At 37.4% G+C, this 21,658-nt stretch overlaps 1 protein-coding gene across 1 annotated transcript; it reads right to left on the bottom strand.

Moving 5' to 3' along the window:
* Nucleotides 1-7,419: 7,419 nt before the first annotated feature.
* On the bottom strand, nucleotides 7,420-21,421 carry LOC148214590 (uncharacterized). Its single transcript, XM_088150687.1, has 14 exons — nucleotides 21,238-21,421; nucleotides 20,346-20,381; nucleotides 19,390-19,438; nucleotides 19,219-19,285; nucleotides 17,332-17,382; nucleotides 15,310-15,337; nucleotides 14,021-14,051; nucleotides 12,470-12,527; nucleotides 11,793-11,823; nucleotides 11,389-11,425; nucleotides 10,290-10,316; nucleotides 9,281-9,316; nucleotides 7,820-7,846; nucleotides 7,420-7,551 (listed from the first exon to the last, which is right to left on the bottom strand). Exons 2-14 carry the CDS (start codon nucleotides 20,365-20,367, stop codon nucleotides 7,521-7,523), a joined length of 495 nt encoding a protein of 164 aa, XP_088006813.1. The 5' UTR covers nucleotides 20,368-20,381; nucleotides 21,238-21,421; the 3' UTR covers nucleotides 7,420-7,520.
* Nucleotides 21,422-21,658: the final 237 nt, after the last annotated feature.

Genomic DNA, 21,658 nt, shown 5'->3' on the forward strand with positions numbered 1-21,658 from the left:
TTCCATGTTTCCAGTGCGACTTGATTAACTGTAAATACACATAAAAACCAAAGATGCGGGGAGGCGCCGCGCGGGAGAAGGTAATACATCTCCCCCGCGGCCCCTCCCCACATCTTTGGTTTATAATCCATAGTTGAGCAAACATTATCAACTAAAATGCCGTAAGGGTGTGCAAGCTTTTAACTTCCCCAGGATAATTGATCAAATGAGATGCTATGAAAATAGAAAAAAACTAAAAATCTAAAAATTAGTCCAAATGTGGATATAAAAAGCAGTTTAGATTTAGTCCGAAATAACGTAAGACTACCAGAATTGGGCTGCAAAAATCTAGGCAACTAGATGGTGATGAAGAATATTTTGCAGCCCTAATGAATTAGTCACCAGTAGATATGACAGGGGTTAGATTATATATGTATAGCATCAATAAGCCAAGAAACTGGCTGATCTCCCCATTTTTTTTCTCTCATACACAAAATCAGCACCCCAAATTCCGAAGCTTGGAAGCCCACCTGGAACAGATTTGCCTCTTGTCTTGAGTGCAATTAATCATTTTTGGCTAAATAACAAGCAGAAATACAGATTGCATTCTTTGTGTTAGCAAGCCATGATATAAATTTTAAATATTGTGTTAGACCAAAGACTACATAGAGGTCCACTTAAAGGCCAAAGTGCTGTTTTACTTAGCTGGATGGTTTAAAACTCAAAATACCATGTTCCATAATAAAGTAAAAATCATATTCCCCTGGGGATAGATTGCAGCTTGAATGGCATCACCTTCAGCTCTCTTGAAAATACAGAAAATAATCATACCATAATTGATATGGTAGAAAAACCACTAGATAGCAGCAAAAAGTTTTATCTCTTTGCTCTCATCTAATGGTTTTCTGGAGTTTTTTTTTTTTAAGCCTAAAGGCAGCCCTATTTTAAGAACGCTCAATACCTCTGCTAGAAAGCTCTTGTGCTGCTGCTTGCATTGTTAAAAAGGCACTTTATATTAATCCAAATATTAACTTCAATATTAAAATGAATAAAATGGAAATAGTGGGCATATTCTTCATCTAGTTGATGTTATTCCACATAGCAAAACCATATCTCTTGGAAAAGATAGAACAGGTTTAATGCAATTTGTAACCAACTGTGCTACTATTCTAAAAATAAGTTTTGCATTTTGATAAATTGTACACATCCTGTAAAAAATAGCTGCATGAAGTATGATAATTTCACATTGGACCATCTAGTTTGGCTTGTACAATATAGTGAACCAGAAACTAACCAATCAGTTGAAGATAGAATGTTGTGTGAACCCAGGAAACTGAACTCATTTAATAAGCTATGATTTATTTTAATCATACATAAACATGCAATGCACACATAGCCCTCATGCTGAAGTTTCTTTTAGAAGAAAGTTGGCTTCCTATCTTATCTCCATATGGATCCATCTAAATGAAAAACACCTAAAAGTTTTCAGAAAAATACGATGCTGTATGGGTGTGTACTATATATTAACCTTTAATTTGCATATGTACTAAACCATTTTCTATACATATGCGTTAAAAAAAATTTAAAAACGGAGCTGATTATAAATAGTTACATAAACCTACTTGGAAGAGATGTTATTTGATCTGGATATGGAGAGGATTTCCGTAACCTTTTTGCTGTGATCAGATCAACCCTATTTTGGATAACACTGACTCCAATCTAGAACTTCTTTGAGGGATCCATTGGCCCATTCACATGGTCTGTCCCAGGTGCCTAATAGCCCAGTTTTCAGAGGGCATTGGGGAATTCCCAGCATTCTAACAGGCAACTCTTTTGCAACCACAGGCAATAAGAGGTGAGCCAAGCACCAGGTAAAATTGCTCCCAAGTGGTGTCTTTCTGTTGGCCAATCCATGTTGGTGCCTTCGTTTACTGAGGACCTCAGGAAAACAAAATTTCATAAATGACTCCTAGGTGGAGAAAGGTGAAAAGTGATTTCGATTGACCATGGGTATGTTCCCACATTCAGGGCTACACCTTGATAATAAGAGAGGTAAAGCATCTTTTGTTGTTGTTCATTTGTTAAGTCATGTCCAACTCTTTGTGACCCCATGAACCTTATTGCGCCCGGCCTTCCTGTCCTTCACTGCCTCCCTGAGTTTGCTCAGTTTCATGCTCGTTGCTGCAGTGATGCTATCTAACCATCTCATCCTCTGCCATCCCCTTCTCCTTTTGCCTTCAATCTTTCCCAGCATCAGGGTCTTTTCCAAAGAGTCCTCTCTTTGCATTAGGTGACCAAGTATCCGAGCTTGAGCTTCATTATCAGTCCTTCCAATGAGCAGTCAGGGTTGATTTCCTTTAAGATTGACTGGTTTGACCTCCTAGCAGTCCAGGGGACCCTTAAGAGTCTTCTCCAGCACAGTTCAAAGGCATAAATTCTTCAGCACTCAGCCTTCTTTATGGTCCAGCTCTCACAGCCATACATTACTACTAGAAACACCATAGCTTTGATTATGTGGATCTTTGTCGGCAAGGTGATGTCTCTGCTTTTTAAGATGCTGTCTAGGTTTGCTGTAGCTTTCTTCCCAAGGAGCAAGCGTCTTTTAATTTCATGGCTGCAGTCTCCGTCTGCGGTGATCTTGGAGCCCAAATAAATGAAGTCTGTTACTGCTTCCATTTCTACCCCTTTATTTGCCAGGAATTAATGGGTCCAGATGCCATGATCTTAATTTTTTGAGTTTCAAGCAAGCTTTTGCACTCTCCTCTTTCACCCTCATCAAGAAGCTCTTTAGTTCTTCTTCACTTTCTGCCATTAGGGTAGTATCGTCTGCATATCTGAGGTGTTGATGTTTCTCGCTGCGATCTTAATTCCAGCTTGTGATTCTTCCAGCCTGGCATGTCTCATGATGTACTCTGCATATAAGTTAAATAAGCAGGGTGACAGTATCCCCCTCCCCATTGGGGGAGATGGGCAGCATACAAATTTGAAAAATAAATAAATAAAATAAATAAATACAGCCTTGTCGTACTCCTTTCCCTATTTTGAACCAATCGGTTGTTCCATGACCAGTTCTAATTGTTGCTTCTTGGCCCGCATACAGATTTCTCAGGAGACAGGTAAGGTGGTCTGGTACCCCCATCTCTTTAAGAATTTGCCACAGTTTGTTGTGATCCACACAATCAAAGGCTTTTGCATAGTCAATGAAGCAGAAGTAGATGTTTTTCTGGAACTCTCGTGCTTTCTCCATGATCCAGCAAATTTGGCAATTTGATCTCTAGTTCCTCTGCCTCTTCGAAACCCATCTTTACTTCCCCTTTATTGCAACTGTGAGCTGTCATCCAATGGCCTTGTTTAGCATGACTAATTATCTATTTAACAAGATCTTCTGCCTGGCCATTCTAACCAATTTGCTCAGCATTTGGTTGATAGATACACTACAATCTTAATTCTTCATGGGCAATCTTTGGTGGTGACTGGGGCACTGTTTTGTCATATTACTTGAGATTCCTTCTGGCCTGTGAATTCTGAGAAAATGGAGAAGATTTTCTCTAGGTTATCCTCTGCCACTTGCAAGCTTGACTCTATTCCCGTCCTGGTTTATCTGTAGGACCAGGGGTAGTGTGACCACCTGCATTTGAAAGATTGTCAATGCCTTTCTGGCATTGGTCGCTCTCCTGGATAATCTCTATTGGGACCTGGATGACCAAAGTCATCTCTCAGCAGTTTTTGCTACCAGTGATCATGGTACCCTGCTGGATCTCCTTATGGGACTAAGGCTGTTTTACAGTAGTTCTGCTCCTTCCTCAACCTCTGGATTGATTCAGTCAGTAGTAGTGAAAGAGGAGAGGTCAGCACAACAGCCCCTGCTTTGTGAGGTTCTTGCTGTTTAACATCTATATGGAGCTACTAGGTGAAATTCTGATAGGTCAGAATACAATATTATCAGTATTCGGATGATACTCAACTTTATTTCACCATTCCAGGCTGTAGGGGAGATGTTTTTGATGTTATTTCCTGATAGGCTGTCAGGGTATGGATGGGACAGAACAGACTGAAGCTAAAACCAGACAAGATGGAAGTATTGCTTGTCCATTGAGGACAATACCAATGTTATTTCTGGATGGGTAGAAACTACTCCTGAAGGAACAGGTTCTAAACTTGGGGGTCCTTCTAGACTCCAGCTTCTACTAATACAGCAGGTAGAGGCCATGGCTGGGGGGACTTTGTTCAACTTTGGCTGGTGCACCATTTATAGCCTTACCTGGAACAAAAGGACCTTACTACAATGATTCATGCCCTTGTTACCACCTGTTAGACTACTGCAATGCATTTTACATGGAGCTGCTTATAAAAATAATTCAGAAACTACAATTAGTCCAGAACACAATGTCTCATGTGCTACCCAGCCCTCTTCATTGGGAGCATATTACACCTATGATATAGAACGTGCACTGACTATCAGTTACTTTCCAGGTGCAATTTAAAGCACTGGTTTTGACCTAGAAAGCTCTTTATGGCATGGCACATGGTACCAACAGAACTGATTGTTCCAGCCGGAACTGAAAACTTTACCTAGGGAGAAACTGCTCCTAGTGCCCTACTTTTGGAAGATAAAGGGAGCTGAGGACAGGAGCCATTGCTTTTCAGCAGCAGCTAGTTCTCTGGAGCAGTTCCCTCTGGAGGCCAGGCTTGCCCTTTCTCCAAAAACACTTGGAAGCATACTAAGAACAAATACAGTGGAACCTCGGTTCATGAACTTAATTCGTTCCACGACTCTGGTCACGACCCGAATTGGTCATGACCCGAATTGGTCGCGACCCGAAGCAAATTTTCCCATAAGGTTCAATGTAATTACCGTTAATCCGTTCTGGCGTGGAGGACAGGGAGGCGGCTATTGCTTGGAGGGAGAGTCCCCCTCCCTATGACCACTTGTCAGGGGTGGAAAATGGCTGGGGACCACGTGTCAGGGGCGGGAAAATGGCCGTGGACCACGTCAGGGGCGGAAAAATGGCCGTGGATCACGTGTCAGGGGCGGAAAAATGGCTGCGGACCACGTGTCAGCGGCAGAAAATGGCCGCGGACCACGTCAGGGGCGGAAAAATGGCCGCGGACCACGTGTCACAGGCGGGAAAATGGCCACAGACCGTGTCAGGGGAGGGAAAATGGCCACGGATCCTTTTTGTGACCCGATCTGGCGTTTGCGGAGGCAAAATTTTGCAACCGGAGCTGTTCGTGACCCGAATTGGTTGTGAACAGAAGCGTTCATGACCCGAGGCACCACTGTAGTTCCAGAAGCCATTCTAGTAGATCTCTGCTTTTATTTTTTAGTTATTTTATCTTTTTTGTCATTTTATTGTTACTTGTTATGCCTACTGAGAATGTTTTAAACTTTTTTTCTTTATATGAGATTTGTTTGTGGTGGGATACAAAGGTAATAATATCACATAGTTTGTATCCTAAGATGGTCAAGGGCAAAGTGAGGCACCTTATGCCTCAGTATTGCAAAATGAAGAGATAGGGGCTTGAATAGAATGTCCTTGTGGCTAAATTCATGTGGTTTTACTAAATTGATGAACATTACATTTCCACACTTCACTGAATGAAATGAAATCCTAGGTAAGGCGACATGGACTCTTTTTTTTTGTAATAATGTTATTAAAGTTTATAAATACAAAGATAAAAAAGTAATACAACCTAAGAGAAATATAAAAAGTGAGGAAAAGAAAAAGAAAAGTGCAAAGAGAGGGAGAAAAGAAAAAAAATAAGAATATAAAAGTAACTCCCCCTCCTTCCAGACAAGTATAAACAACTCCTGTAACTTAACACCTTTTCTAGCATTTCAATAATAAAAAACCTCTTGTTCCTATAACTCATCTCTAATCAATAAACAAATTATAAAAACTCATCATTCAGTTCTATTCAACAAAAGTCCATTAAGAGCTACCAGAAATAATCCATTTTATGCTCCAACTTATCAGTTTCTCTAAGAGATAAAGCAAAAGAAGTATCTCCCCAGTTGTAAACAAATCTTTAAAGCATTGTCATTCAGTCCTGGTCATAAAGACATTCCATTAACAGCTACCAGAAACCACTATGTATTTTAACCCTGATTGAATAAGTTTACTTTGTAGTGCTTCCGTTTACTTTTAAAAAGCTTGGTCTTTAATCCCAACACATAGAGTCCTACAAGTTGATTTCTTATCTTTTTTCTTTGTCTTCCTCTCAGGAACAGCTTCAATAGTTTAGCAGGTCCCTTTTGTAAATCCAAAATGAAAAAGCTATGCAAGTCGCTCTTCTGATTTATTATTTGTATGTCCCCTTTAGTTGTTAAAACATCAGCCAGTTTCATTTGTAAATCCACTGTGGCATCTTTTTCCATGTCACTCTTATAGTTTGTCATTTTAAAATCTGTTTTCAAATCTACATAATCTTCTTCCATATCACTCTTGTAGTCTGGCATTTTTTTTAAATCAGTTTTCAAATCTACATTCAAATCAGTCTAAGTCTCTATTTTATCCTGATATACAGAAGTTCCTCTTCTGTAACCTCAGTTATATCCATTTCTACAGTGGCAGACAATCTTAAAAGTAATTTCTGAGTACACTGCTCCAAGACAGCTTTAATTTCTTCTATAGTAAAATAATATTGTTCCATTGTATTAATAGGTCTGTTCTCCTTTAATTATAATGTTTAGTTTTCTCTGGTTCCCTCTAGTCAACCTTTAAAGTCCCCTCTTATCATATATTTATTCTTCAGTTAGCAAAACTTTCCCATGGGAGGATTTTTTAGTTAATTTCAAAATCTTCATATATATTTTTATAAAATTTTAATCAACCCACAGGAAATATTCTTTCAAGTCCATTTGGCCCCTTAACTTTCCAAAATCAACATTCTAGATGTTCTTTTGCTGTTTTCCCAAAATTAATTTTTTTCTACTTAATCCTTAAACTTACATAAAACTCCTTCCACCCAGAATAGAAGGAAGCTCTTCCAGTGTGATGAAACGTGTCCTTTAGAACGTTCTTAATATCCCAAAGGTCAATAATAAATAATTTCCTAAAGTAGTTAAAGAGGAAGTGGGTGAACCCAGTGTCTGTTTAAAGGCACCGAACTGCTGCTTAGGCAAGATGGTTTTCCCCTTGCTCCCAGAGCTCTCACACCCAGCAGAGATCACTATTTTGTGATCTCTTCTTGGGCAAGTCTCTGTATGGAGTAAACTTGTGGGTGATCCTAATCCTCTCCTTGATCCAGAGAGGGGTTCCGAGGAGCTGATCCTTTCATCAGCTCCTCCTTCTGCCACAACCGCCAGCTCCGCTCACGTGCTGTCCTCAATCCACCATTGCTTCCCTGGAAGTCCAATGCCTGTCATATTTCTAAACATCAGCGAGCACTGTAATACAGTTTCTAATCAATTTGAGATACTGACTCAAATTATGGCAGGATTAAAATATCTTTATTTGTCATATAGATATAAATATTTTAATACATTCAATAAAATTTAAAATGTCAAACATAAATACGCTCCAGTACTAAGGTTAAAATTATACTGGATTTCTGCTACTCAAATTCACCCTGTAAAGAAAACAAAGGCAAGCTTTTAAAATACACATTAAGCACAAACATTTGTACTACTCTAAGAATAATTTTCACCACAAACAAACATTGAACACTCCAAATTTAGAGCAGCTGACACGTTATTGTTTTTAAAATTGAAGTAAATGAAGCCAGAAAAAACATCCCACGTTTCTAAACTAGCTGGTGCATGGAATCAGGATCCAAATGGAACATTTTGTGGAATGTCCATTCATATGTTTTCATATAAAACATATTTTTTGCTTACCTGTGACAGTACTCTTCAACAATATAACTAAATTGGTTGGGGGAGAATAATAATAATTCAATCAATTTCATAGTCTAAGATATAATCTATCATTTTATCTAAAGGCTTTTCTGAGGACAATTCTCACGGAACTCAATATGATTGTTTTTGAATGTTCTCTAATCAAGTCAGGGCAAAGTCTCAACATTTAGCTGATTTTGGATTACTTCTTTCCAACTTCTACCCCACACATTTTTAGTAATGTTGTCTATCCATGGTGTTCATTTTTTAAATGGAATGTCTTTTGCTAACCTGAGTCAATGGATATGTTTGCTCAATGCATTGAACCTAGTTTAACATAAACCATGGATAAGAGATTTACCCATGGGTGCTGTGCAGGATGACATGACAAGATATAGGCAGCTGTAGGTTGCCATTCCTGTCAACCACTATTGTCCCTACCTTTGTGACTATTTGGGTAATATTTTCTGGATTTCCTTTTCCCAAATTGGGGGGAAAACCCCTCATACTGGTCTAGCTGAAGTGAGAATTACTGTACAGGAGAGGGAGGAGTCTGATCCTCTCAAGATCCTTAAAGCCCCATTTCACATAGACCTACATGAATGTCTGTGAGAAATAAAAAAAATTAAGCATTACATACTGTGGCTGGAGCACTCCCTTTTACAGCTCCTTCTGTCTCCTAGCTATATATTTAGATATAGGAAGGAGGAGTTTTCCAAAATGCTGAACTTAAAACAAGTCATTAATTAAAATTAAGCAAAATTTAAGTTATAATAGGTTTGAATGTCATAGTGGGCCTAACATAGTATATTGGGTGACCCAGATAAATGGATAACAAATGAACTAAAGGGAATCCTTTTCAATCCCCCCCCCCCAAAAGAAATCCAAAGTGAAAACAGTAAATGGCCTCATGTGATGGAATGGAATTATGAGGGCCAGGCTCAGGGAGATAAGCATTTTCTTAGCTTGCCGCAAGAGCGTGGGAACTACAAGAGGATGAGACTGGCACCTCCCTGAGGAATTCACCCTGTTGTGGCTGGCTGACTTAGGAGCTGGGGTTTCAGTCTGGGAAGATTCTTGCTAGAGGTTGTAGCTAATAAACATAGCTGAACTGACTTTGCATTGTCTCTTGGAGTTCCTTGGGCTAGGCCTGACATCAATCTTCCCAGACTGAAACCCCAGCTCCTAAGTCAGCCAGCCACAACAGGGTGAATTCCTCAGGGAGGTGCCAGTCTCATCCTCTTGTAGTTCTCACGCTCTTGCGGCGAGCTAAGAAAATGCTTATCTCCCTGAGCCTGGCCCTCATAATTCCATTCCATCACACCTCAATTGAGTTTGATCCCTTTCGTGCCCTTCCAAATTTATTAATTTTTAGAATCCAGAAAATCAAGTTATATTTATAAGGTTCCAATCTGTCATGTATTCTTTTAAATAAAAATTCATATTTCTTAATTATCCTACCTTGAATCATCTTCCTCAGTCTGAGTTTCAACTGTTCTGTGTGGAGTGGAATGAAAACTCAATTATTTCTCACTACATCTATTAGCCATTTTGCTCATGAATATGAAGCTTCCCTGCCACCTATGCTCTAGGGCTACCATATCTGGATTGCAATAATCTGGATGACCACTAGATGGCAACAAAGAGATACACAAACCATTAACTCTTGGGCTGCTGTCTTGTAGTTGTTCAGATCTTTGCAGCGCAGATATGCTAGCCCTACTATGCATCCCAGCCTTATTTAAGAAAGGAGGGGGGAAAAACACCCTGTCACGCAATTATTGTGCAGTCCACATTGGCTTTAAATATGATAGCGGAGTTTAACTTTAATTCTGTGTGCATATTATGCATAGCAAATAATTAAAGCAATAGTTCTAAACTCTTCCTTCCCCCAACTCCATATTTTACACAGAGAAAAGTACTGTATAAAATAACAGGAGGCAACTGCCAGTAGAGACCTGGCATCAGGAACAAATGCTTCTATAGGAAACTTCTGTATGTAGCTGTGTGTGTTTAAGTTAATAAAGGATAACTCATTGTTAAGGTTGACATAATTCAAAATAACTAAATGAAATAGTCTAAATGTATAAACTAAAACAAATGATTATATAAGTTGCTAGAAGTAGAAAAGGAATGCTAGCAAACTCAAAATATCAATGTAGTGATTATACAGCGCAGAATTACATGTGTGTGTGTGTGTGGGGGGGTTCTACAATGTGAAACTCGTTATTTGCCATCCACTTGAATAATGTTTAGACAGAAACAGGTAATTTACAATTCTTCAAGCATTCTTTTTTATTTAATACTTCAATTGGATATGGAAGTGTTTTTGTTGAAATATAATTTCTCTTTCTGTGTCACACACACACACAAAATCTAATTTCTTTAGGAAATTCTTTCAAAGAGACACTGAAGTCTTTCACATAAAAGCAATGTCAAAACAAAATAGATTACATTACGTTTCCCTTACCTTTTCTCCAGTCCATCTGTTTGAGTGCTGTGGATTTTGAAATGGAAGCTTATCATTTTAAAGTCACAGCTATTGACTGATATACATACATTTTACTGGATACATAGCCCAAAAAAAGATTTTTAACACAATTTTCTTAGACTTGTGTTCACACTTCTAAATAAACCAAACCACTTCTAAACCAAACCAAAGGCAACAGTATTTCTGATCTAGTGTGTTAGCTATAAACTAATCTACTGTACTGTAAAACCACCTACAGAAAAAAAACACACATCTTATTAAGACAACCATTCATAAGAATGGATGGAAGGTACTCCAGCTATTAATGGGAAGAGCCAGTAAGCATGGGCAAAATGCTAGCATGATGCACCTCACATTTCAAATATGTTATGGTTAAGTGTGACATGCAAACAGGCCCCAGCGTTTTGCATATACTATGTATGAAGTCAATGGCTCCAAATAAATGCAGATTCATTGTAGTTTTATACTGGGTCAGGAATGGGCAACCTGTGGCTCCAGGACTACATACAGTCCCTGAATGTAGACGTCTGCAGGTATAGCAGTGGGGATGGCAAATGCAGACATATACATGATGGAGTAATCATACAAATGCCAGGCATCCTGGCGGAAGTACTTAATCTTGGCGAGTAAGATTATGTCATCACATATGTATCATTTTCGAATTAACGCATTTTGAGATGGATGCCATTGTCCCTGAATATATTGTTTTGCCCCCTGGAACCTTCAAGTGCATCCTCAAATTTGAAATGGTAAATAAACAAAAATTGTAGCATAAATCTTAAATAGGTATAAAACAGTTTTTAAAAAGTGAAAACTTGGACTTCTGGGCCCAAAACTGGAAATAACTGACTGATCCATGCAAAAGTGGTCCCACCCACTTTTTGTTATTGTTGCAACTCTGGCTATTGTACCTCAAAAACACTGGGTGCCAGCCATCAAATGTTTGCCCAGCCCTGCTACAGATACTATAAATACGCATTTGAGTGGAAATATTTATAAATTTATAATTTTATCCAGTTAATTACTTAAGAGTTATTCTCTGCATTAGCTGTTGAATGGAACAAGATCTACCCCTTACCTGATATGTTTCTTTGGTTCAGTTAATATTCTTTTTGCTGTAAAATTAAAACTGACATCACACTCATTTATATTTGGATTTTTATATATATATATATATACTCTTTGTTTGAACTAATCACTTTAACAAAAAATGTTACATATACTCAGCTATCAGGTTTAAGACAGAGTATTCTAACATTAGAAAACAGAATTTTAGAGATGTTATTCAAACTATGGAATTAATATTTCCAATTATATTTGCAAGATTATTTAACATGGTTAAATTACTTAACATTTTTATAGAATAATATAAAATACTGTCACTATTCACAGTAAGATCACTATGACATACAAACTGACAAGAAAGAAGTGGCTTTAAAACAGTGGAAATCCTTTGCAGCCATTTAGATATTAGTAACATACCTTGGCCACTGAGAAGCTCAGACTCTTCATACTGAAAGGAGAGACACAATCTAACTTTCATTTAATCAGACCAAACCAAAAGTCTTTAAGAGTTCAAAAGCTATGCTATTGTTTAAATGTAAAGGTGTGTCTTTGAGTTAGTCTTCTTCTGGTGACATATCTGGGCTGTAAAAATCTGAAGAAGCCAATACTTGTTAATAATAGAGTGTTGATGTTTGGATTTGTATAACACACTAAGCCATCATTTTTTTTTATACCCTTTTGTTAGGGCTATCAAAAATTTGGAGGACTTCTAGAAGAAAGCAAAGTTTTTTGTATCTTTTTGTTGCCATCCAGTGCATGTCCAGATTTCTGCAGTCCAGATCTGGCAATCCTAGCCTTTGTGGTTTGTAAATAATGACTTATGGTTTAGTATGTTGAGTAAGGTCTGCCAGTTGCCATTCATAGAATAAACCACAGTAAAGTAAACAATAGTTGAACATGGCATGTAAATGGATGGAGCCTCCTTCAATTTCTAGAACAACCAAAATTAATCCTGATTAAGTACTATTAATTCACACTTTTCAAACAAATTCAAACCACATTATGACTTAGTGTAAAATAGGACCCCAATCTATTCTTCTTTATGCACAAAGTAAGTGACATCAAGTATCATTTCTAAAACAAAATCAGCTTACCCAGAAATTGGTAACATTCAAATAATTTGATATTTCACCCGAAAGTCTCTCAATTTCACTTTGAAAACAAAGCAGAATATAAGTTCACATACATATATTTAAATTGAAAAGCTGTTACCATGTCAGTAATCTAAACAGTGTAGTAACATTAAACAGCTTCCAATCCTTGTCTCTGCAGGCTAACATTGTCTACTATTTTTCATTAGAACACTTGCAGTAGATACTTTTTGTTCCATTCCCAATAAGAAAAAAAGAAAAGCTTTCAGGTTAGCAATGAAATTGAATGGACTATTTTAGAGTCCTAACTCTAAAATATACATTTAATAAAAACATTATAAAGAGTTGTATATACTTTGGTTGAGTACTGATTATTGATTAAATTATTAATTCATCAGCAAAACAAAAAACAATGGAGAAAAAGTGCAACTGTAGAAGTATCATGTCATGAATTACAGGTATTACAAAAGTATTAGAAAAGGAATTGCATTGTCCAAATCACTTAATCACAGATATAGATGAGGAATGAAAGTGGCAGTGGCAAGACAAGGATATGTGATATTAGGATTATTTTTTAATTCTTGATGGGCAGACCACATAGCATTTGCACTACAGTATTACCTAAAATGGAAGTATTAACCCAAATTAACCAAAGCTAAGACATACAGTGGGGGTTAAAAGTTTGTAAATCCTTTTGAATTTTCAATAGTTTTGCATAAATATGACCTAAAACAAACTCAGTTTCTTTGGTAATTCAAACAGGGAGAATAGTTGTTGTCGGGTGTTGGTGAATGCTGGCATGTCATCCAAAATGTCATGGTGTGTCACCTTTGACACACATGTCACAGGTTTGCTATCACTATGCTAACACATGGTATGCCCTTTTTTCCCTCTGAATCTGGCTGCCACATGCAGAAGACAAGATGGCTGTTGCCCAGCAAGACAAGTTTTGTAGCAGCCACAGAACTAAGTCAGGCCTTTCAGCATACCCACTAGCCCACTCCAACTGTCACTTGGGTGTCCATACAGTCTGGATCATCAAGATTAGGCATCCCTTGGTTACTGTCACTGGAAGATCAGCCTCTGCTGAACACACTGCTGCTGCCACCTGGTCAGGAATCACTGCCAATTCTGTTGCTGCCACCATGCTGCTAGATCTTCAACAGCTGATTGGTGGAGCTTATAGGCCAACACCAAGCACTGCTGAACCGTTGATTGGATGCGCTGTCCCCACTGGCTCTCAATCTACCACAGGCCACCAAGTGCACCTTCCCTCTCACTCACCCAGGAGGCCACCATGGAAGCTTTGCCTGTCACTATCTCCTGTTGCCACTGCAGACCTCCACAGCACCAGTTTACAGCTTAGGGGGGATCTGAAGAGCCTCAAACCTTTCTCAGCCCCTTACAACATCTATATGCCACCTCCAACATATTTCTCCACCAGTCACTAGCATTCATCCAGCCCTGGCACCATTAAAATAAAAATTAAAAAAGGTATTTTGGAAACTTTCCAACAAGCATGTTAAAAAGTGTCATTAACATATCCTAACTTACTTTTCATATTCTTCTTTCTTCAGGGCCCAGTCTGAGAAAAAAGAAAAGTTTTGTTTCCTGAAAAAGGAACTTTTTCCCCCAAAGATATGAGTAAAATTTTATTTTCTCATAGCAGATTTTCTCATTTTAAAATAATGATTACTAATGTTGTCTGTTCTAGTCTTCTCTTAGTCAAACCAAATCAGTGTAAGAATAACTGTTGGATCGGGCCAAGGCCCATCTTAGTTTAGCATTGGATTAAATGTCCAACCAGAAGCCTGGCAAGTCAGAGATGAAGACATATCACTCTCCCACTGCTGTTTTACTCCAACTGGTATTTGGAGGCATACTGTCTTCAATCAGATAACACTAAGTCAGTATCAATAATCCCTTAACAGACCCGCTCTCCAAGACTATCCAATCCCCTTTTAAAGCCATCCAAATTAACTACATCTTGTGGGTTATGGATTACACAGGTTAACTATGCTCTGTGTAAAGTGCTTCCTTTTATCTGTTTCACATCTTCTAATCAGCTTTATTGGATGACTCTTGGAATAGTATTTTGAGCCGGGGGGGGGGGATTTCCACATTCTCCAGGGCATCTATGATTTTATACATCTCAATCATGTCTCTCCTTAACAGATCTTTTTCAAATGAAAGAGACACACATTAATGGAAATTATTTGAACATATTTACTTAGCTTTAGAAAGAAACACAGAGAAGATCTCCAAGGTAATGCATGGCAAATCCAAACAGTTTTTTACACATCTTAAGGTTATATTTGGACAGTATCAGAATGCATAGGCAAAGGAATTAATTTCATTCATGGGCTGGGGGACAAGATGAGTACAGTATAATGTCATGGGGACATGGCAGAAAAAATGATATTGCCAGCTAAGGTATGCTTGTGCCAGTTAGGTGCAAGTAGAAAAAAGCTCCAAGTCTGTAGCTGGATAGAAAATGATTTGAGGGTATCACATGATCTTTGACCTAGCCCGAATATGAATTTTAAATTAATAACAGGGACAAATGGACTTAGCCCTTCTGGACCTGCATTCAGCATCTATATATTCATTGATTTTTTAATAGAAAGTCCACAACCAATATATATGTATATGTATATATTTTCCTCTGATGTTTTGTAGCTTCAGTAGTCCTTCATGTGTTGACTTAAATGAACCTGCAAAGTCACCTACATACAGCTTCTGAGAAGAAAAGCAGCAAAGGATATAACATCACAAAATGAAATATACTGCTTCTCCAAAGTGCATAATCTCCTCATAGATTTTTTTTGTTTATTAATACATACCTTTTGTCTTATAACGCAGCCTTGAGTTCTAATTTTAAGAAGAATAACAATGCTATTAGGCTTTATGACAAACTATATTTTGAACACACTGACAAAGTTACTATTACTATGAGCATCTATGATTAAATCTCAAAGTCTGCAACAGAGAAGCTAAATGTTTTATTAGAGGATTTGAATGTGGAAAAAGTGATTCGTGAGGCATATGCTCATCCATATAGCACTTGTCAACACCTCCTTAAATCAAATGTATCCTTTCTTGGGAACACACTATTATGTCACATGAACTCAAATAAAGACACAGAGTTTTTAAGGAATGGTTAACAGGAGCTTCATGTGAGGCCACATGCGTTCCAAATCACATTTCCCCCTTTTAACCTGGATCTCTGTACAGCCATATTGTTTATTTCCAAATAGACATCCTCAGCTTAATGTCTTTTCTATAATAATCCATCTGGCTGGAATGGACTAATATGGAAGTGTGAATCAACCAAGATCCTATGCCATTTCAAGATTCAATGCCTGTATTAAGTGATTCAAATTTGAGATGTGAAAGAAGGTGAAAAACTGCAGAGACAGTTACTTACAAGTAAGTCAAACAGATGGAGAATTAAGGACAGAAAAAAAAAATAAAAGAGTATGAATTTGGAGAAAAATATCAAAAAAGAACAAACCAGTAAAAAAAGGGAACATAATAAATCTGGCATTCTCTTTTTTCTCTCTCCCACCAAGTAAGCCTACTCAAACAAATTTCATACACTAGAGCAGCACTCCTTTAAATGCTCTCACAGGTGGGCTTGTAGATCATTCAGAATTCATTGGCTGACAACTCATGTTAGAATTAATCCATCATGCACTCAACACCTTCCATATCCATATATGAAAAAAAAAAGCTGCAGCAATACAGTATTTAAAACTCCACAATGCTGGATAAACGATCCCCTAAGTCATTAAAAAAAACAACCTTCACTTTGTTACTTTTATCTCCTTTTAACTGAATCACTCATTTGAAGTATCACATAGCACTATTGGTTGTGTCCTTTATGGTGTAGAAACTTTACTTCTAAGTCAATTTTGGATTTAGGACAGTTACATCTTACTCTTTTGTCATATGGTAATATATATCTTCATCAAGTGACTGACTTTATGGAATTCAAATTTTCATGTGTAACATAAGTATCATTTTAGATTTTTGTCTTCGGAAAATATGTAATTCTCTTAACCTATTCTTTCTACAAGGACTTTTATGCTAAAATTTAAGATTGCACTTAGGGTCTGCTTAGATTGTTCCTTAGTTTTGTCAGTATGCAAATTCTATTGCTTTCCCTTTTTCTTTCCCTTTTCTTTCTTTTCCAAGATAAATATATTTATATACATGGATGCTAATATTCATGCTTTTTTAATGATAAATTAAGTAAATCTACCTTGCATGGTTAGGCTGAATGGATATTACACGACTGCTTTGCATTCCAAATACAGTACACAAGAGTCTGTAATGTTTAGTGCTCTTTTTGCTTTGGAAAACATTTCTAAGTATCTTCCGTCCTTTTTAGTTATATTTCTAGAGCTAGGATAAAAGAATGGCTGTAGTATTAGAATGTGAAACTGTGGCAAGGTGGATAACCAACAGCACGGCTGGGCAACTAGCACCTCTGAACCACTTCATAGCAATTTTTTCCATAGCCCATAGAATTCTATATAATCATTTTGTTTTATTTCTAAGCTTGTTTTACCACTCCATTCCATCTTACAGGGTTTTGGGCATAAAATTAGAAAATTCCCCATATAAACATTCTTGAACTCTCAAGGCGAAAATGGAATGAATGCAGATGAACTAAATTAAACATTAGATAATATGAATAATATGCATCAGAATTAATCTCAAGCTGAACGTATGATCATCAAATCAAGTGCATAATATCAGATGAGGTGAATTTCTCATTGAAACAATAGCCATTAAGTCTAATCCTGAAACACAGGATCAGGCTGGAAGCCAGCCATACACTTAAATAGTCAAATGGATACCGCATTTTTTAGCTTCCTATTTTCTGTTCTCAGAGCATCAATCTCCTGTACCTAAACAAAAACACACACAAAAGTCTAATTATTTTTGCTATACAAGTAACATATTGTGAAGCTAAGCTTAATTATTGAAATTTCAAAAACTGTATGACAGCATCCTTTAGACACCTCCTTGCTGATGAGATAGTGGCAATAATATGCTAGCTTGCTAATAAGTCTCTGTATTAGAGGCCTCAGCTTTCATGGAATAGCAAAGGTATGCTTGGAGTAAAAATGGACTGTGTGGCACGCTGGAGAAAATGTGCCAAACTGACCGCTACTACCCTTAACAGAAAATGCTGCATGTGGCACGGGTATGACTAAAGGTGGTAACTTAGTCTACACCTTCTCTATTTTACTAAAAAAAGCATTATGTAAAAGTCTCAATTGACCAAAGTCAAGATGGGTGTTGGAGTTCAGTATCTATAGGCCCTTTTGGTGACAACCATGGCATACCCAATATAGTGACTTGCAATGTAAAAGGAATAAATGATAACAAATGTGAATTAACAAATGAAATGAAGAAAGAAAAATAGGTAACTTATGTGTCTGTGAAACAAATGGGAAGGACATAATACACAGAATTGCAAATAAATATATGAAGAAAGGATACATTTGTCAAGAATAAGAGAAGACCAAGAAAGTCATTACAGGATGGAGTTGATGAGATCCTCCTGAGAAGTTGAACAAAAGGCCATGTATGAAGCAGTGGATAAATGTGGTAGAAGGTAGGATGGTTTGCAAGGTTATAAATAGTGGTAGTGTGAATGGTATTGATGTAAATTAATTTTAATCAATTACTACCCTTTTTCTTATCTCATGGCTTCTCTGGCTGACTATTTCTTAATGTTTTTCAGTACTTTATATAATCTTGATTACTCCAAAAGGGAGTTGCACGATATGTCCATATGCATATTAATTATAGTTCTATTTTATACATGCATTCTTTCTGGGATTTCAGTCCCTTCTTTGAAATCTGTTGCCAAAACTGTATGTCTGTGATACATAAATATATATGAAGAAAAGTTGATCTTTTGATTTTTATTATTTTGCTACAGGCTGGTGAAACTTTCTCTTCAGTTGTTTCTTCCTTATCGGTATATTGTTTAATTTGTGTATTGCTAGTATACTTTAAATGAAGGTAAGTTTTACTCTGAATCAACCATGTTTTCTACCTCACAGATGTCTAAACATCACCAAGAATTTTTCTTTCAGCTAAGGACTAAATGAGGTTGCAGTAAGAACATATGCAGAATAAAAAAGTCAAATTCAGCTTCTGTTGCCTACATATTGCTGTCTTGGCCATAATAAAGACATGGTTTGCCATTGTATGCTTTCAATTAAGAAATGAAATAGTGAGTCAAAGAATAAAAGTTATAGACAGAACTTAAACTGTGAGGAGTGAAGTAAATGGGCCTAAACTGCTGTTTTCAAATTCTCTGAAAGAATGTTCCTCCCACAGAAAATGAAAGATGCCCACAGAAGTGAGCTTTTTTTCACAACAATGTCTGCAGCCTGAGCTTCCAGAGTGGTATGCAACCCATAGAGATCTAATATTATTTAAAAATTGTAATTTTTTAAGCTGCAAAAGGTAAAATAATTAAAGGTATGACTAGAGAGTAATTATATTAACTATATTTAAGTTTAAATGGAAATGAAACGTAGTCTTTGTACAGGTCTAATCCATTGGTTTTTGTAGTGGAGTTCCTGATACGGCAGTCAAAGGTTGCAGGTGGCCTTTGGCCTGGAAAATGTTGCATAACCCTGTTCTACATAGTGATCTTCATTTGCCTAAAACATTTCCATTTTTGTGAACCTCACAATGCAATATTTGCTTTATGAATTACTTACAGATTGGCTGCTGTCCAGAAAGGTGCAGATTTCATGTACAAGCCTCTTTCTCTGATCTTTGTTTTTTCTTAAAATACAAAAATTCAATTTTTTTTATACTGAACCTTAATTTATAGACAATTGATTCTTTTAAGTCTCATCAATCTTTTAGGAAAATAATGGAATACTTACAAAATCTGCAGATAGGTTTCACTTTTCACCAGCAACTGCTCACCATTTTCTATGATAAAACATTTATGGATGTTAAATCACACTGTCACAAGTGTGCTTGTGCCATCACACTGGTTTGGTCTTGTGCCATCACTGTTTGCTGACGTTAAGTCTGAGCTCTGGTGAATTCATCACTGTTGTATACTTCTCTCTCTCATAATATTCAATATAAAAGCCACCCAGATTTAATAAATGGATTCAGCTCTTAAAACAGAAATTAAAATGTATTTGAAAAAACATAATAATAGAATTATATAATGAGAATGGTTGCAAAATGTTATAAAATAAATCTTGACAAATTATTGCAGCATATTAATGTCTGGCATGAAAAAATCTATTTAAAGTAAAAAATTGATATTTGAGAAGGGAAGCTTCATTATATGTGCAATGCTTCATACAGGGTAAATATGTCACATAGGGTAATTTAGTTTATTAAGTTTTCGTTTATTTGTTGCTAAGTGCTTCACGTTTTCAAAAGAGAAAATGGCATGTAAATCTTAAAGTACAGTAAAATGAGGATTTATACAGCCAGTCCTATTGGATCAACCATCATTTGATGCAACATTTGTTGGTTTGAAAGATCTATGCTTTTCAGCATTGCTTGTTTATAATACAAGCAAAAGCAGCTACCGAACAGCAAAGTCTGATGCATAGAGTGATTTCCAGCACAAAGTAACTCTCAGTATTGTAGGCATAGTTTATAATCACAGTCACAAACCTAATGAGCCTACTTGTGTGAAATAGTGGCTGTCTTCTGGCAGCGGCACAGGTGTCCTGTAATAAATCCCTCTAAATTCCAATGTGACAGAGCTAAATTGAGGAAGTTCACCAGTTAATCACAACTCATGTTACTTATTCTTTGGTACATATTCTACCTAACAGGTAATATTTAAATATATTTTAGATTTTTTTCTTACCATGTTTCTCAAGTAATGGCATTTTTAAAGTAAAACCTGCAACAAGAATAAAATTGGAATGATTTATCCTTTACATTGATTGTCTTCCATCAGGTCAAACTCGATGGATGGGAGCTCAAGTCCAAACATGCAGAAGACTCCAAAACTGCCTACCCCAATCTAAATAATTATTTCTTCCTCCCAGAAACAGAGGGGAGAATATTTCTAGTTGCCTCAGGCCCTAAAGTGGGATAGCAGCCATGGGGAAAGGAATAGCAAATACTTTCCACCACCATTTACACCCTTTGTTCATACATTCCAAAGTGAATCAGGGAAGTTGTGGAAATCTCTGTTCTTTTGCTTTTTTTTTTATATTGTTCCTTGTTTTTAAATGTTTTTAACAATTTGTAAACCACCCAGTTGCTGGGAGTTGAGCAATATATAAATGTAATTTTTATTTTTATTATTACTACTACTACTACTATTAAGAAATAACATTTTCCTCCAGTTTTCCTTTATCATATTGAACGACTTCTTGGATATGGAGTGTGTCCCCCACAAATGGAAATGATCAACAATTATAAAGCAAAATTTTGCTCAAGCTGAGCTTGATTCCTGTGGCCTCTATGGACATCCATCCAGCTTTCTTAGCAACAATAACAGATGTGCCACTGCCTTATTCAGGGATGCTTTCAATCTAACCTAACGCCAATTATTTCCTGGTGGTCCCCCATCCAAGCACTAGGGAGTGCCTACCTTTAAGATGCCAGATGCTGCCCCCTGCTGGGGCCTCAATTGCAGCCCTAATGAGTTCCTCCCATCTCCTATGCACCCTCCTTTCGTTATCGAGAGAAAGAGAGACAGCGAGAGCGCGCGCTCTATAGGACAAATCGGTAGGCGGGCATGGGCGCACCTTGTTCGCGCGCGTTTTTTCTTAGTCTTGATCCCAACCTCGCGCTCTCTCTATGGCTCTTTTCAGGTTTTTCCAAGCTTGAGGGGAGCGGAGTGGAAGAGGACGGAGAACCCTGGAGAGGATTGGCGATTAACACCAACGGTCGGTTGGGGGAGGGGCTCTCGAATGCGAACTCTCGAGCTATCCTTCCCCCAATGGCGGGCGGGAAAGGAAGACACGCCTCCCCACCTCTGTCCTAGCGGGGCCCGAGCGTAGCTCGCCCGATGTCGAACTGACGAGTCGTTGTGGGGATCCTTGCCTTGATCTCCGCTTCTGATTCCTCAGAAATAAGCCCTTTGTTTTTATCTTAAATAATCAACGGAGCAGATTTATAGCCAAAGGAAGAAGATGGAGTCGGGGAAACGAACACCCTTGGCTGCTT

Source organism: Python bivittatus, unplaced genomic scaffold (assembly GCF_059951505.1).
Source record: "Python bivittatus isolate LINGU-HERP-01145 unplaced genomic scaffold, Pbiv_v1 ctg000610_np1212, whole genome shotgun sequence".
Lineage (NCBI taxonomy): Eukaryota > Metazoa > Chordata > Lepidosauria > Squamata > Pythonidae > Python > Python bivittatus.

Excerpts from the sequence above, each read along its gene's own strand:
- LOC148214590 (XM_088150687.1), bottom strand. The coding sequence starts at position 20,367 with ATGCCATTACTTGAGAAACATG. Across the intron at positions 15,338-17,331 it reads ATAGGAAGCTAAAAAATGCG|AACTCAAGGCTGCGTTATAA; the intron begins GTATCCATTTGA and ends TCTTAAAATTAG. Across the intron at positions 9,317-10,289 it reads ACAGATGGACTGGAGAAAAG|AACAGTTGAAACTCAGACTG; the intron begins GTAAGGGAAACG and ends CACTCCACACAG.